Raw genomic sequence first — 13,552 nt, 5'->3', positions numbered from 1 at the left:
CAGCCAACCTCACAAGTGTTTCAAGGTCCCTCTGGATGACATTCCTTCCCTCCAGTGTATCAACTGAACAACACAACTTGGTGTCATTGGCAAACTTGCTGAGGGCGCACTCAATCCCACTGTCCATGTCACTGACAAAGATGTTGAACAGGATTTGTCGCAACACCAACCCCTGAGGGACACCACTCATTACTGGTCTCCAGTTGGATATTGAACTGTTGACCACAACTCTTTGTGTGTGACTATCCAGCTGATTCTTTATCCGCCGAGTGGTCCATCCATCGCATTCAGTTGTCAGTTTAGAGACAAGGATGTCCTGTTGGATAGTGTCAAACACCTTGCACAAGTCTAGGTAGATGACATCAACTGCTTTGTCCCTGTCCATCAGTTCTGTAGCCCCATCATAGAAGGCCACCAGATTGGTCAGGCAGGATTTCCCCTTAGTGAAGCCATGCTGGCTGTCACCAAGCACCTTGTTGATTTTCATGTGCCTTAGCATGCCTTCCAGGAGAACCTGCTCCAAGATTTTGCCAGGCACAGAGGTGAGACTGACTGCTCTGTAATTCCCTGGGTCATCCATTTTCCCTTTCTTGGAAATGGGGGTAATATTTCAGTTTTTCCATATATTTCCCTTTTTTTTTGTATATTTTTCCATATCACTAGGTTAAGACCCATGCTGATAAAGTTGTTTCTGTAATGGAAAATTCTGGTTTAATATTTCAAGATTATTTTGAGGAAGAAAAGGCTCTCAGTTGTTCCAGTTATGTGAATTCTGGAAAGTGTTGGCAACTGTAGAAAGTCTATGCTGTACACTTCAGTTACACTGTACTCCAGAAGGAATTCTAGGTGGGCAGAAATACGAAAACACAGTCTTATACAAGTGTATAAGTGCACTTATGTAGGTGTATACTTATATAAATGTTCAAGACTTTGTTTTTGTACTTCATTTTCAAAATAGTTATTCTTATGTGTATCTGTGATAGCAATTAAGAAATTGATGAAAACCTCCAAACTCCTATGGCGCTCTTTCATATACACTTTTAGTATTGCATAAGGGTCATTAGGCTAATAAAAAATCAATAGGTAGGACATGGCCATTAAAGGGTTTTTCTTCAGTTGCTGATAGTCTGTGTAGTAATTACTGAGGAAAACTGTCTCTTTTAATGGTAAATCTCTGGTTGTTAATTGTTTGGTAACCCACTTTGTGTAGTTTCTGTTCCTTTTCTCTCAGAAACTGCAGCCACAAGACACCACAACTATCAGTCTTGCTAACTGCCCTATTAGTCTCTCTAATTAGGCCAGCAATTCAGAAGAATTAAAAAAAACATTGTTATTAGGTGTAGCTGTTCCAGTGGAAGGCTAAAGATATAGCTCTTACACAGCACTTGTGGTTTTCTTGTTCTGTGACATAACAGAATGTTTTTGTTCCCATTGCTGTCAGGCACATTCACAATAAAGACTAAATCTCTGTAAAGTAAGCATTTTAAATTGTATGGGTGGCCCAAGTGACTGGTGGAGGTGGTATTTAGCCTACTAGATGCTCATTCAGCTTGAACCTAAATTGCAAGTATTGACCAGCCTGGCCTCTGAATACCTATAAACAGCTTGAACCCTTTTCTTAATAATTATTAAGATAGTTGCACATACAATTATTTTTGATTGCTGTGCGTGTTGTCTAGTTTCATAAAGACTAAACACTGCTGGATGACCCTAGAAAGAGAGAAAGCTGCTATGTAAGAATGCTATATGCCTCTGATGAGAAAATTTTAACTTGCTATCGCTTTGAAGTAGTTCTGGTAAATTTATTTGCATGAGGCAGTAAAATCCATGTCAACTATTATTTTAACTTACTAAACAGTACTGTGATTAAGTAACGTGAAAATGCAGTCACTCCAAATTTGCACAGAAAGGCTCCTCCTGTTACCTTTTTAAATAATAAATTACTTTCTTCCTTGCCAGCCTTGTTTCTGCTTCCTTAGTTCCTCCCAGCTGACTATGATGCGAATTTCCACTTGCTATAGTATTTAGTCTCACTTCAGGACCATTAAGGAAAAAAGCTAAAATAGATTCAAAGGATAATTTGTCAGTGTATGATAATCACCCGAGCCTGATCATGCAAAAGCTGAACACTACATCCTTCCGTTATCCACAATAAGAGCTAGAAGTGCTCAGCATATCACAGAATCAAGATTCAGTATTTATGTGACTGCAGTATAGTGCAGTTGATTATATTCTGAATTTATATTCTCTCAAGCTCTGTTCAATCTTTGAGGCTGTTAATATCTAGAAAAGCATAAATTATTTTAGAACAGTTTCATAGATGTAAAATTTTATGACAACATATGAAAGTCTGTTTAAAATTCAGAAATACTTTTATCGACTTCATGACTTTGTTCACTTTGCATGTGAATAGAATAAATACACAGTTTTAAAGTCTGTCTGAAAATGTCTTTATTGTTTTTAACTCCTATTCTGTTGTCCTCAAGGTGTTTAGTGTTATTTTGCTGAACATAAGGCTAGGCATGAAGCTTAATGAGACAGTAATTTTCAACATGATTTTATTTAGTGCAAAATAATGTAGCAACCTAAAAATGCAGGTTTGTATCCAATCTGTATTGTTTTCTCCAAAATTTGGAAGGTTATTTAAGAGTTCAGCTGATACTTCATCAGGAATCCAAGCAACAAAGGTGTTCATAGTAATTCATATGTAGTGTCTCCAAGAAATCTGTATATCCCTGAGACTTCTGTCTTTTTGAGGAAATGTGTGAGTTATGTGCTACTGAAATATGAAATCATAAAATTTCTTGTCTACTGGTTCATAATCGATTTTATTTGAAACTGGAATATAAGGCCTGTTTTGCATCCTTTCCCAAGCATATTGTACAGTAGCATTCCTTTTTTTATTCCAGTTTCCTCTCCAGTGACCTTATTATAGTCAAATCAATTTTTAGAAGCTTCTGATTTCACCTATTCAGTTAATTGCTCAGTTGCACCCCTTTTTCCTTTTTCTGTTTTGTTTTGTTTCTGTTTTTTAACCATTTAAAGGACTTTATCAACATGACATTATAGCATCTGAAGTAATTCTGATTTTGTTCCTGATCTTCAGTGACTAAGCAATAATTGCTTTGTAGCAGTTAAGAACTCATTTTGTAGATGATTTATTGTAGTGTTTTCTTGTTCTAAGCTGTTTGTATGTGAAAATGTATTGGATGAAGGATACCATACCTAGAAATAATCATTTCAGATACTAGTAATAAATTGTTTATAAAAGGCAAAAAGAGGGGTCTTGGAAATGTTTTGTCATTGTTCAATTAGCTTCATTTGTTGGTGCTGCCCCACCTGCAGGATGCTCTCTGATGAGCAGTTTTCTGCCCTTTCTTATTACTAGTGCTATGCTACTGCTAAGTGTTATTCAGTGCTGTCAAAAGGTGTATGAAAGATGTAACATCCTGTAGGATAGGAAAGGAATCTTCAGTTGTGCTGAATAGGTAGCTTATTTCCCTTTAATTTGTCTGTGAAAACATTCCAATCTAAGTTTCATATGTGGTTTTTTACTTAGATGGTCATAAATAAGTCACTGTCCCTATGAGACTTACTGGATATGTTCTTAATTCTGTGGCATTATCAAAAATGAATAAGATGGATATATGAGAACTGAACACTTCTCTGTCTCTGTACCCTATATAAATAGAATGATCTATAAGTATGGAGAAAAAAAAGTTTACATATCCTAGCCAAATTTATTCTTCTTGTGTTTCGGAAACTCCACGCCACAAAATAAGGATGAAGGCTTTGTTTCATGGTTCTTTAATTATAATTTATGTGTAAATGATAAACATCCACAAAGAAAGGAAATTTCAGGTGGCTTCTAGGGGTATTTTGACAAATATTTGGCAAAGTAGGAACCTAAGCAAAAAGAAAGCATAGCACTTTAGAAAGTAGTGACCATCATCCGAAATTGAGCTCCAATAGTTATGATTTAACAGAGAATAGCTGCCTGGTATCACATAATCCTTATATGAGTCATGAGCTTGTGATTCTCTGGAGTTTTTAACTGACATGATTTAGATCCCTCATAAAAACAGTGATTTAACCATCAATAGGAAATTAACAACTTCATGTATGGAAACCCAAGCTTTATTTTTAGGTGTAACTGATTACAGATGAAATCTAATAACATGAAATAACAAACCCCTGCTTTCTTACACAGTCCCCATCTCTGTGCACTGTTACTGCTGCAGTAAATGTTTGCCTTTCCTGTCTTGAAGCATGTGGTCAAGATGACCACAGGTTCCCAGTTGCTCCTGCAGTAGCGTGTAGGGGCTCAGACCAGAGGCAATCATTCCAGGGGTTTTGAAGATAATTTCTCCACATTTGTCATCTTGTTAATGCTCTCACTAATACATAGTTCTGTTTATTTTCTTTCTTACCTGTTTAACTGCTCCTTCTCAGTTGGAAGATCTGTCCATCCCCAGATCTTGAGGTTGCTCAGGCTTAGTACCTTGTAGGTACCAGACCCATATAGGTGCTCCCTAAAAAATGTGCATTAATTTCAGAAACTGGCTGCTCATTTAAACATTTTGAAGGGTTCAGCCTTGCACTGATCACTCACAGTTAATGCACCCCCAGAGTGCTTTTTTGGCTCCCTTTTCCATTTTGCCTAAGTTATTCAATGATTCAATGTATGTAGGGGAAGCATGGATTCTGTACATCCTGGGTTAAAATCCTTTCCACATATGATACTTCTCACATATTACTTACAACATGACCTTTTTTTCTTCATCTTTGCATGTAATGAATTTTTTACAGTCCTTGGTTGTGCACATGTGGCATTTACTACCAGTCCATTTCCTTTTCTCAGAGTACATAATTTGCAGAAGAGATAGATGTTAATCAAGTGCATTGCCTCAGAATAGTGATGTTCATTCCTTTTGTAAGTTAAGTATTAGGGACATGTAAGGTACAGTATCAATTGCTTGGAAAAATTCAGTGGTGCCTTGAACTTTACTATTCTACAGGCTAAGTTTATTTTAAGCTCACTACAACATCGTACCATGATGATTAGAGCCACAAAGAACATCTGATTCATGTAATCTTCTGTTATAGAAGAAAATTGCAATGAGTTGATTAAGGCTTGAAGTAAGACACCGGATACAGTGTAATCTGAACTCTGACATCTTCTGAACCATTTTTAGAAAAAATACTGCCTTCCAGAGTTAAATCTCAAGTGAAGTATTCACATCATGGCAAATAAGACAGTTTTCAGCTGCGCATAAGCAAATCCTAAAGATTTCAGCAAGGGTTCTACCTTTCCATACCCTCTTGAGGTGTGTCATTGAATTTGTGCTCTCATATATCCCATCTCTGGCAAAGCTCCTCTGTATTTTTCTCCCTCCTGAAGACCTTACTCAAATGCTAATGTCAGGTATCCAGCAGCCCTCTCCTATTGCATGTGAACAGTTGTTTCATGTTTACGTCATGGCATTGTTTTCACAGTTGTTCGTCTCAGCTCCTGTGTCTGTTTCCCCATTCACATTACCTTTGGATTAATGAATCTCTGAAATGAGGCGCTCCCAACTGGCAGAACATGTGTGACAGAATATGTCATGAGAGCTAACATTTGAGCTGGAGGATCAAGGATTTTGTAGCTGACCTTTCATGGACAGGCAGTTTCTCTGAAAGTTTATGGAAAGAAAATGAACTTAAACTACTTCAATGACATTTTCAAGTTTTAGCTGTCTGGGGATACACTACATGATGCTATATTCCAATGCTGCTGGACAGAGTACTGGTTTTCTCTCTGTGCTGGAGAGAAGTGATATAGATGTGTTCCACCGGAGAAGATGGGTTATTTTGTGGATGCCCTGCGCAGACTGATCATAACTGAACCTCCAGTTTCAGAGGGATGAACTCTAATTTCTCGAGTACATTAGTTTCATTTTCAAGATGGGATGTAGAAATAGTTGAGAGCATTATCTTTTAAATATAATTTTTATTTCTGTGCAATAACTAACATTCATGCTTCACTCTTGCCACGCAAAATTCTGCTCCAGGAGTCTTCTGGAAGTCCAGACTGAATCTTTTGTGGTGAAAATGTATTTCTCAGCACAGTAAAACACCAATGTAAAATTACTATTTATTCTGAAAATGGCACCTTTAAAAAATGTAAGATAAGAGAGCTGTGAAATATGCTGAAACAGGAAGAAGTTTCTTTGCTGAAGTTTCAGAAGTTTCAGACACTGTCACCAGATTGAAATTCAGCTCGCTTTAGTAGCGGCTTGTGATGGGAATACAGCCATGACTGGAATGCTGTGTCATGCTATGGGACTCAAAAGGACCTGATACCAGCAAGTACTGCTCCAACACTGCAAATTCAAGCCTTGTTCAGTTCTAAGTAGTGATGGGCCTGAAATATAGCCCTATATATGAGTTTGAATGCAACTGCTTCCCTTTCCTTTAGCTGCCTAAAAAATTGGTTAAGTCCCATGGTCTGCTGTAACGAACAGAATTCACTGCTGGTTGATAGGCTGTTTCCAGAGGTGGAATTAGTGTGCTTGGAAATCTCCATCTTAGCCTGTGCTGCTAGATCTGAGATATCTCTATTTGTTATAGGTAGGTATGGGGTTTTGTGTGTAAGATTTTCACAAAGCAAAGAATTTAAGCCATAGTTTAGATATGTGCAGAAAATGTCACATACATACAACTTGCAAATTTATGTAATTGGCATTAAGATTAATTCAGTTAGAAGGAAAGCTGACTGATAAAACCCCTTGGATTGCTAGGTTCTTAAAGAAAAAAATAAACTTCAGGAAAGGGAAACTTTTTTATTGATTGTTTTGCATAACTGATAGAAACTCCTGACACAAAGGCATGCAGTGAGGTCATGTCTTAACATCATGCTTTTTTTCCTTAGGAAGAAGTAAGTTTACAGTTGAAAAGTCAGCTTCATTTCCCAAACTCCAGGGTGTATTGTGACCAATGCCTAGTTTTTGTTTGTTTTTTTTTTCTTTTACTGTTTTCTGCCTCTTGCCTTTAGAACTTGCGTTTAATGTTAGATTCAAATTACGGGTGAGAGCACAGTATGAGGGAAAAGCAGGCAAGTGAAACGGGCCACTTAGGTGTCCTGCTCCTGGCTGGGCACATTTATTGTTTGTAATTAGAGTAGCTCCCCTGGTACAGTCTATGGCTGGTTGTCAAAGGGCTGCTGCAGCTTGCAGTTTTCTTCTGTCCTCAGCAGCAGTCATCTCCTTGGCATCTCAGGCTGGAGCTCACTGAAGAGCGAACATGAATGCTGTTTAAGACTCTTACATGACCTTGGAGTAGCATGAAAGTCCTGGAGCACTGGGTAGGTGCCTTTTCTTGGGTTTTTGGCCCCAGAGTAGGGCTTTGGTTAGGTCCTAGCAGGTGTTTGTTGTTGCTAATGGCCCCTGCCTCCTTCAAGGTGGCAGTGTATCAAGGAAAATGATGTCATATCAAAATTTATTGGTCTGCTTGTGTGAATCAGAAGGTACTGTAGAGAAATGGTCCCCCAGTGTACAACTGGCTCTAAGTGGCTCAGCCGCTTTTCTGCATTTGAGTGACAGTGGCATTAAGGCAGCACTGAATCCCAACTATTCATCTTTTCTGGGTAGAGCAGCTGTCTTTCAATAACAGCTAGGGGAATGCAGCTCTCCTCTATGACACTGATGTAAGCTAAGATAGGAAGGATAATAGGTTCATGCATAGAGGATTACGTTACTTCCTTTACCTAAACAACTGACTAAGGTAAGAGGTAAATACTTATTTAACATCTAATGATATTATGTAATTTATAGCATTTAAATAAAATAAAAGTTTTAAAGTAGAAGATAAAATCTGATTTTTTTCCCCGTCTTTTTTTTTTACAAATACATTAATGTTCCAGCTAAATCATTCAAATACAAAAGAACATAAATACAATAATTCAATTTAAGTTACTAATGTGAATGCATGAGATAAGAATAGTGTCTTTTCCCTTTATCTCCAGTCTGTATCTTCCCTTCTCCCTCCATCTTTAGCCCCAGTCTATGGATTTAAGTTGCGTATATATCCTTCAGGAAAACTAAAGGTTAAGTTTTTGTTTAGGATGGAAAAGTTAACCCCTGAGAAGAAAACACATGAAGAGAATGAAGATTTGCAGCAGTATCATCAGAAGCCTGCAAACTGCAAGAAATTGCTTAGGAATTGCTGCTTGATAAAGCGATTTTTTGCCTGGAAAAGTTTAAGCTCTAAAGGTACCTTTCCTATTGAAATGTTTAGTGTAGGAGAAATTGTTGTCTTTCCAAAAAAATCTGAATTTTTGATACAGTGGTATTACTGAATTTAGCATCAGTCAAGTTACATGTACAAAAAGTCTCTGCTGTCTTGGGTCTATTGTTCAAAGAGATTAAAAATGGTACAGCTTTGATTGAAAGTGCTTTATCATAATGTGATATAAATAATTGTACTGCATGAGCATTCATTTTGCAGCACATCAAAATATATGGTTGGCAGAAAAAAAAATCCTTCAGTCAGAACATTAATGAGTAAAATCCCAGCAATTAAATGTATCAATTTGTTGGTGCCCAAACCAAAAATCTGGTTTGATGAGTAACACCTCCTTTGATCACTGTCAGAGTATATTTACATGGAAATTACATGATATATCCCTTTGTCTTTGGGAAAATAGGGAAAGGTAACATCCTGTCACTTTTGTACATAATGATGCTATGTACTGTATTTATTAATAAACACTGAAAGAAATGCTTCTTTTTAAATTGAAAGTTGGCTATGAAATATCTCACCCATTGAAAGTCTAACTCTCTTATGAATAATAAATTATACAGCAACCATCCTGAAGTGATGGCTAATCTGCTTCACAATGTTTTCCTCAGGAACACACACAGAGTTAAGGATTTTATTCAGCGCTGATTCCTCTTTTTACCTCTTAATGTTGCATATTTGTAATTTGCAACATTATGTAAAAACAAAGCAAAAAAGCAGTGCCCCGAACAACCCTTCTGTGTTTTGACAGAATTTTTCATCCCCTTGCACACAGTTTCTGGCAATAACAAAAACCCCAGGTCCTCAGTATATTGAATTTGTGTCAAACAGAATAAAAAAATGCATGACATTGTTTTGTCATGAAGAGCTAAGTCACCAGATCCTGAGTGATATGTTGTTTTAGGTATACATTTACTTTAAAGGATATGCTCTAGGAGCTTAGTTTCAGCATTTAGAAACAATGATCTGTTTAAATGCAGCCTACCTCTGATTTTAAACTGCCCTTATCCCTGTGTTATCCAAGTAAACAAGTGTTTATATGCATTTTAATCTAAGCATAATCATGTAGCTATTTTTGGCCACTCATTTTTAAAGCTCTAGGGTAATATTTCCAACAATTGTCTGCTTTAATCTCCATTAATATTATGGTTTGCTAAATACGTTTGATTTCTGATTACTGTATCACTTTGTACCTTTAATTCTCTTCATTTTCATTACATTCTGTGTTGTTAGTAGAGCTAATGAAGTACAAATGAATTTGCTGTAACCTTTTCAAAACACGAATCCTTTCGTTCACAGGAATATTAGATTTTTTTTATTTTTTTTCATTGGGTTATTTATCAGCAATCTCAGTAGGCATAAGGAGTCGGCTCTCTAGAAATTGTGAATCTGAAGCAGCTTGCACTGAAATTAAAAGGTCTGATTCTTCAATATGTTTAAACTGGCTAATAATTTGCATCTCTGGAAAGGGTATTAAACCAGTCAATAGTAATGATAAAATTAAGGATTTATTTTTTCTTGTTAAAGCTAATTAGTAGATATAATGAATTACTGTAAAATCAGGCTCAGCTAAGTTACTCTGGGATACTCCAACAGAGGCAAAATCAAAATCGACACAGTTAGCTCAACGGGAAGGTATTAATTTTGCTTTATCTAGTGCTGAGTGATAGAAAGCGTATTCCCATAAGGATACCTTTACAAGAACCTTTGAATATTTATCAGGATCGAGAAGACTGAGATCCTGAAGTGCTTTTTTTCAGCACTGTTCTATAGCCCAAGGTGACCTCACTGGCTCAAAAAGTTTTCTTGGACTTCAGTGCTAGAACCTACTGACATCTGTAACACAAGTTGTATACAGTATATCTCATTATGTTCCTGAGACACATCTAGGTAATATTTCATGCACGTAAACAAGTGGGACATTTCTGAAAACCCCTAGGCCTGGGCACGAAGATGCTCATCCATTCTCTGGCATCAGTTAAGTCAGCAAGAAGTCTGCTGTAATTTAACCTTCCTGTCCTTCCATGGTGACGTGGTAGCTACAGAGCACCAGGATACTGAGATAATCGATACTTACTGTTTTCTGCCAGCGGAATGAAGGTGGGTTTGCAAATGATATCATGGTGGCTTATTCCCACCAAAGTATTCTTTTATAGAAATCAAATTCCCTATTGGTTGTCTTAAGCTACCTTACAGTAGTAAAGTGGAACAAAAATAGTTACCAGGCAGTTGGGGCTTGCAGTTTAGTACTTAAAAACAGCTGAAAAGTTTTTTTTTCATATTTATGAAGCATAAAACGGTAAATTCTGAATTATTTGGTAATCCACTGCTATTGTAACAGTTTGTAGCTAGAAATATCATGAAGTAATACGTATTTGATCTTTCTTTTAAAACAGAGATTGTTCTTCACAATTTGTTTTTCATAGTTTATTTGTATGATATTGAAACTGACTTTGTCAACATGTTTTAACTTCGTAGAATTAATTATACTTTCAGAGACAATTTCCATTTATGAATTTGGGGCAGGCAAATAAATATTTGATTTACTGCAATATTCAGATGATTTAACTCTAATTTCAGAATGAATAGTCTTCATTCTTATGATAAAATCTTAGAATATCCTGGCACTGGGGATATCTTTCTGCTCTTCCCCTTTTAACATCTGTCCTAGGAATGTTTTAACACCAGTACTGGAAAGATAATTGCACTTAACCCTTTTATATACAGTATTTAAAAAGCATGAATTTAATGCAGGAGTGATTGCTCCAAAGGAAGGTCAAGAGAATTAAAGAAAGTGCTTTTTATTTAATTGAGAATTAAACAGAATGACATAGTTGTCAATGGGAAACAATTCAACACTAAAGACACTTTATAGTCAATGCTTAAGGTTCAGTAATTTGACTAAATCCCTTACAGAGTAGTTTCACAAGGCAGGTATCTTGTAACTAAGGAAAGAGAACAGACTATGGCTATTGCCAGTTATACATCAGTGCGAGCTTGATATTGCCATAAGCTTGGAGCACAAGTTTAAAGGATGTTGAAAACTGGAGGGTTTCACTTTTAAAAAAAAGGAGCCCTGAAGTATCTCCTCACTAAACTCAGTTAACCTAAGGCATTTATGAGTTTTTCCTGATCATTCCATGCTATGAATATGCATTCTGCTGCAGATTTTATAAAATGCAAATGGGAGACACCAAGAAGACAGCAAGTTTTCTGCCACAAAGATAAATATGGGGGAATCGTAAGGATGACTCTGCATTACATACTAACTTATGTAAAAAATATTATAGATTAGCACCTGTTTATTTATAAACTTTGTAATATTGTTTCTAGTATTGTTTTCTCAAACCACTTATTAATGGTGGAATAGTTCCAAGCTGTCAATTAATGTGTGCATTTTTCCCTGTCAAATACATTTGTCATATATTTCCCTGTCAAAAGTACATTTGACAATATATTTAAGGAAAAAATAACTCATGTTATTTGAGAACTAGTTAAATGTTCTGCTGTTCTTAGGGTACTTCATATAATCTCATACCTTGGATAACTCAAAAAATTCCTGCTGGAAATTGTCTGTACTGTTTTGGGTTTTTTTTTAGATATGACTTCTTGTGAACAGGGTTTTAGTTCAACCTGTTTGCCTTTTCCTATGCAAATATGTTGAGCATTGCTTTGAAATTCAGTCACATCTCAGACCATGAAAAGAAATCTTCCTGCCATTTGTTCAAAATTAACAAGAGATTTATTAATATTGAGCAGGAGTCATTTGGACTGAAACATTCTTACTGTCTCTCAGCATTAATTCTTGTGTGCCTATTCATACTCCTTTTCTATTGAGCTGTGAAGTGATGGGGCAATGACAACCTGAAAGGTAGATAGTGATGACAGCAGGATTATGTACAAGGTATGTAACCTGCTATCAAAGTTGCCAACTGCCTTGATTAGAAACTATCATGACTCGTAATTAGGAGACAAGAGTTGTTTCCTAACTGTATTACTGAAGCAAAAGCATGTGTTTCTTTTTTGTTTCCTTGTGCATGGAATGATAGCTACTGAAATCTGCCTCGTCCTAGTCACCCTTTCCTACAAGAATATGAAATAAATGTCATAGATAAAAATGACAGAAAACAACAATAAAAAAAAGATACCCAGTGTCAGGAATAGCAAATCCTCCTGAGTTCATTCCACTGTCCCAATAGCTGCTCTCCACGATCAGTTCTCTCTTAAAGGATTGCTGATATACTGTTCAGATTTTGCCTAGTAATTGAATTTTTATGGCCTGTCAGATGTGTCAGTTTTTACTTCATGTCAGACTACTTTCTGGGATTTTTCTCCCCCCCGGTTATCTCACGGATGCTTTGGGCAATGTCTGGTTTCTTTTGAATTTATTAATTTACATCATGAGAGGACTTCACAGAACTTCATATGGGCACTAGGAAAAATGTGTCCTATGTGCCTATAGAACTGAAGTTCACATGACTGTTGAGTCTGAAAGCCTCTTAGAGAAGAAAAAGGAGTGAGAGAGAGATGGAGGAAGGGAAGGAGAAGTGAGAGAGACCAAGGACCATGTCCCTTGTCAGACCCCCTTCTCCTTTCCTTTCTATGTGGTAAATATGTAAATAATTAGAGCATATCCTATGAGATCTTTGCTGAATACTCAGCAAACAGGTTTTACATGTAGGCTATTCCCTGTCCATGACAGGGGGGTTGGAACTAGATGATCTTAAGGTCCTTTCCAACCCTAACTATTCTATGATTCTATGATTCTATGGTTCTATGATTCTATGTATCAACCACTGAAGAGAATAACATATCTGAGATTTTATGCACTGAAGACAAACATAGAAATCCATTTAAAAATGAAACCTCTCATGATTTTAGGCAATACAGAAATCTTTGTTTTGTAAAAACTACAAGAAGAGAAATTCACTTGGGAATTCAAAATGAGCAATGCTTAACCCATTTTGTCTATTTGAAATATTCATGAAAAAGTTTTACAATTTGATGATGATGTTCTTGGTATACATGCTAATCTTAAGTAAGCAAGCTATGAACTCAGGAAAAGTTACAGGATTAAAAACTGATTGACTTTGTGGTTTCAATAACTTTTTTTTCAGAGAAAATGAACATTGCTCAGTATTGTTTTACGTATTTCTTTAATTTAAATTAACTGAATTAGCAGTGTTTTCTTATTCAGCTCTAATAAGTCAAAGTTTTGTGGTACCTTATACCTTCTGGCTCACTATGTAAATATTTCATCTTATGTTGCAAA

General features: G+C 36.3%; 1 protein-coding gene across 4 annotated transcripts in view; it reads left to right on the top strand.

The window, feature by feature from the left end:
• KCNIP4 (potassium voltage-gated channel interacting protein 4) overlaps window positions 1–13,552 on the top strand; it is a 447,064-nt gene that overhangs the window by 40,812 nt on the left and 392,700 nt on the right. Inside the window, exons 1-2 of one of the 4 annotated variants that reach the window (XM_062636487.1) lie at window positions 7,213–7,345; window positions 8,104–8,252. The exons of 2 other annotated variants lie outside the window; for them this stretch is intronic. In XM_062636487.1, coding sequence (XP_062492471.1) covers window positions 8,105–8,252 — 148 coding nt within the window. In that variant the 5' untranslated portion in view covers window positions 7,213–7,345; window position 8,104. Of the gene's footprint in view, window positions 1–7,212; window positions 7,346–7,595; window positions 7,765–8,103; window positions 8,253–13,552 lie in introns of those variants that run through there. One more of the 4 variants, XM_062636486.1, reaches the window with a different exon arrangement.

The sequence above is a fragment of the Pezoporus occidentalis genome, unplaced genomic scaffold, assembly GCF_034315485.1.
Source record: "Pezoporus occidentalis ecotype Australia unplaced genomic scaffold, CSIRO_AGI_Poc_V1 ctg48, whole genome shotgun sequence".
Lineage (NCBI taxonomy): Eukaryota > Metazoa > Chordata > Aves > Psittaciformes > Psittacidae > Pezoporus > Pezoporus occidentalis.
This window is presented reverse-complemented; position numbering and strand designations above follow the sequence as displayed.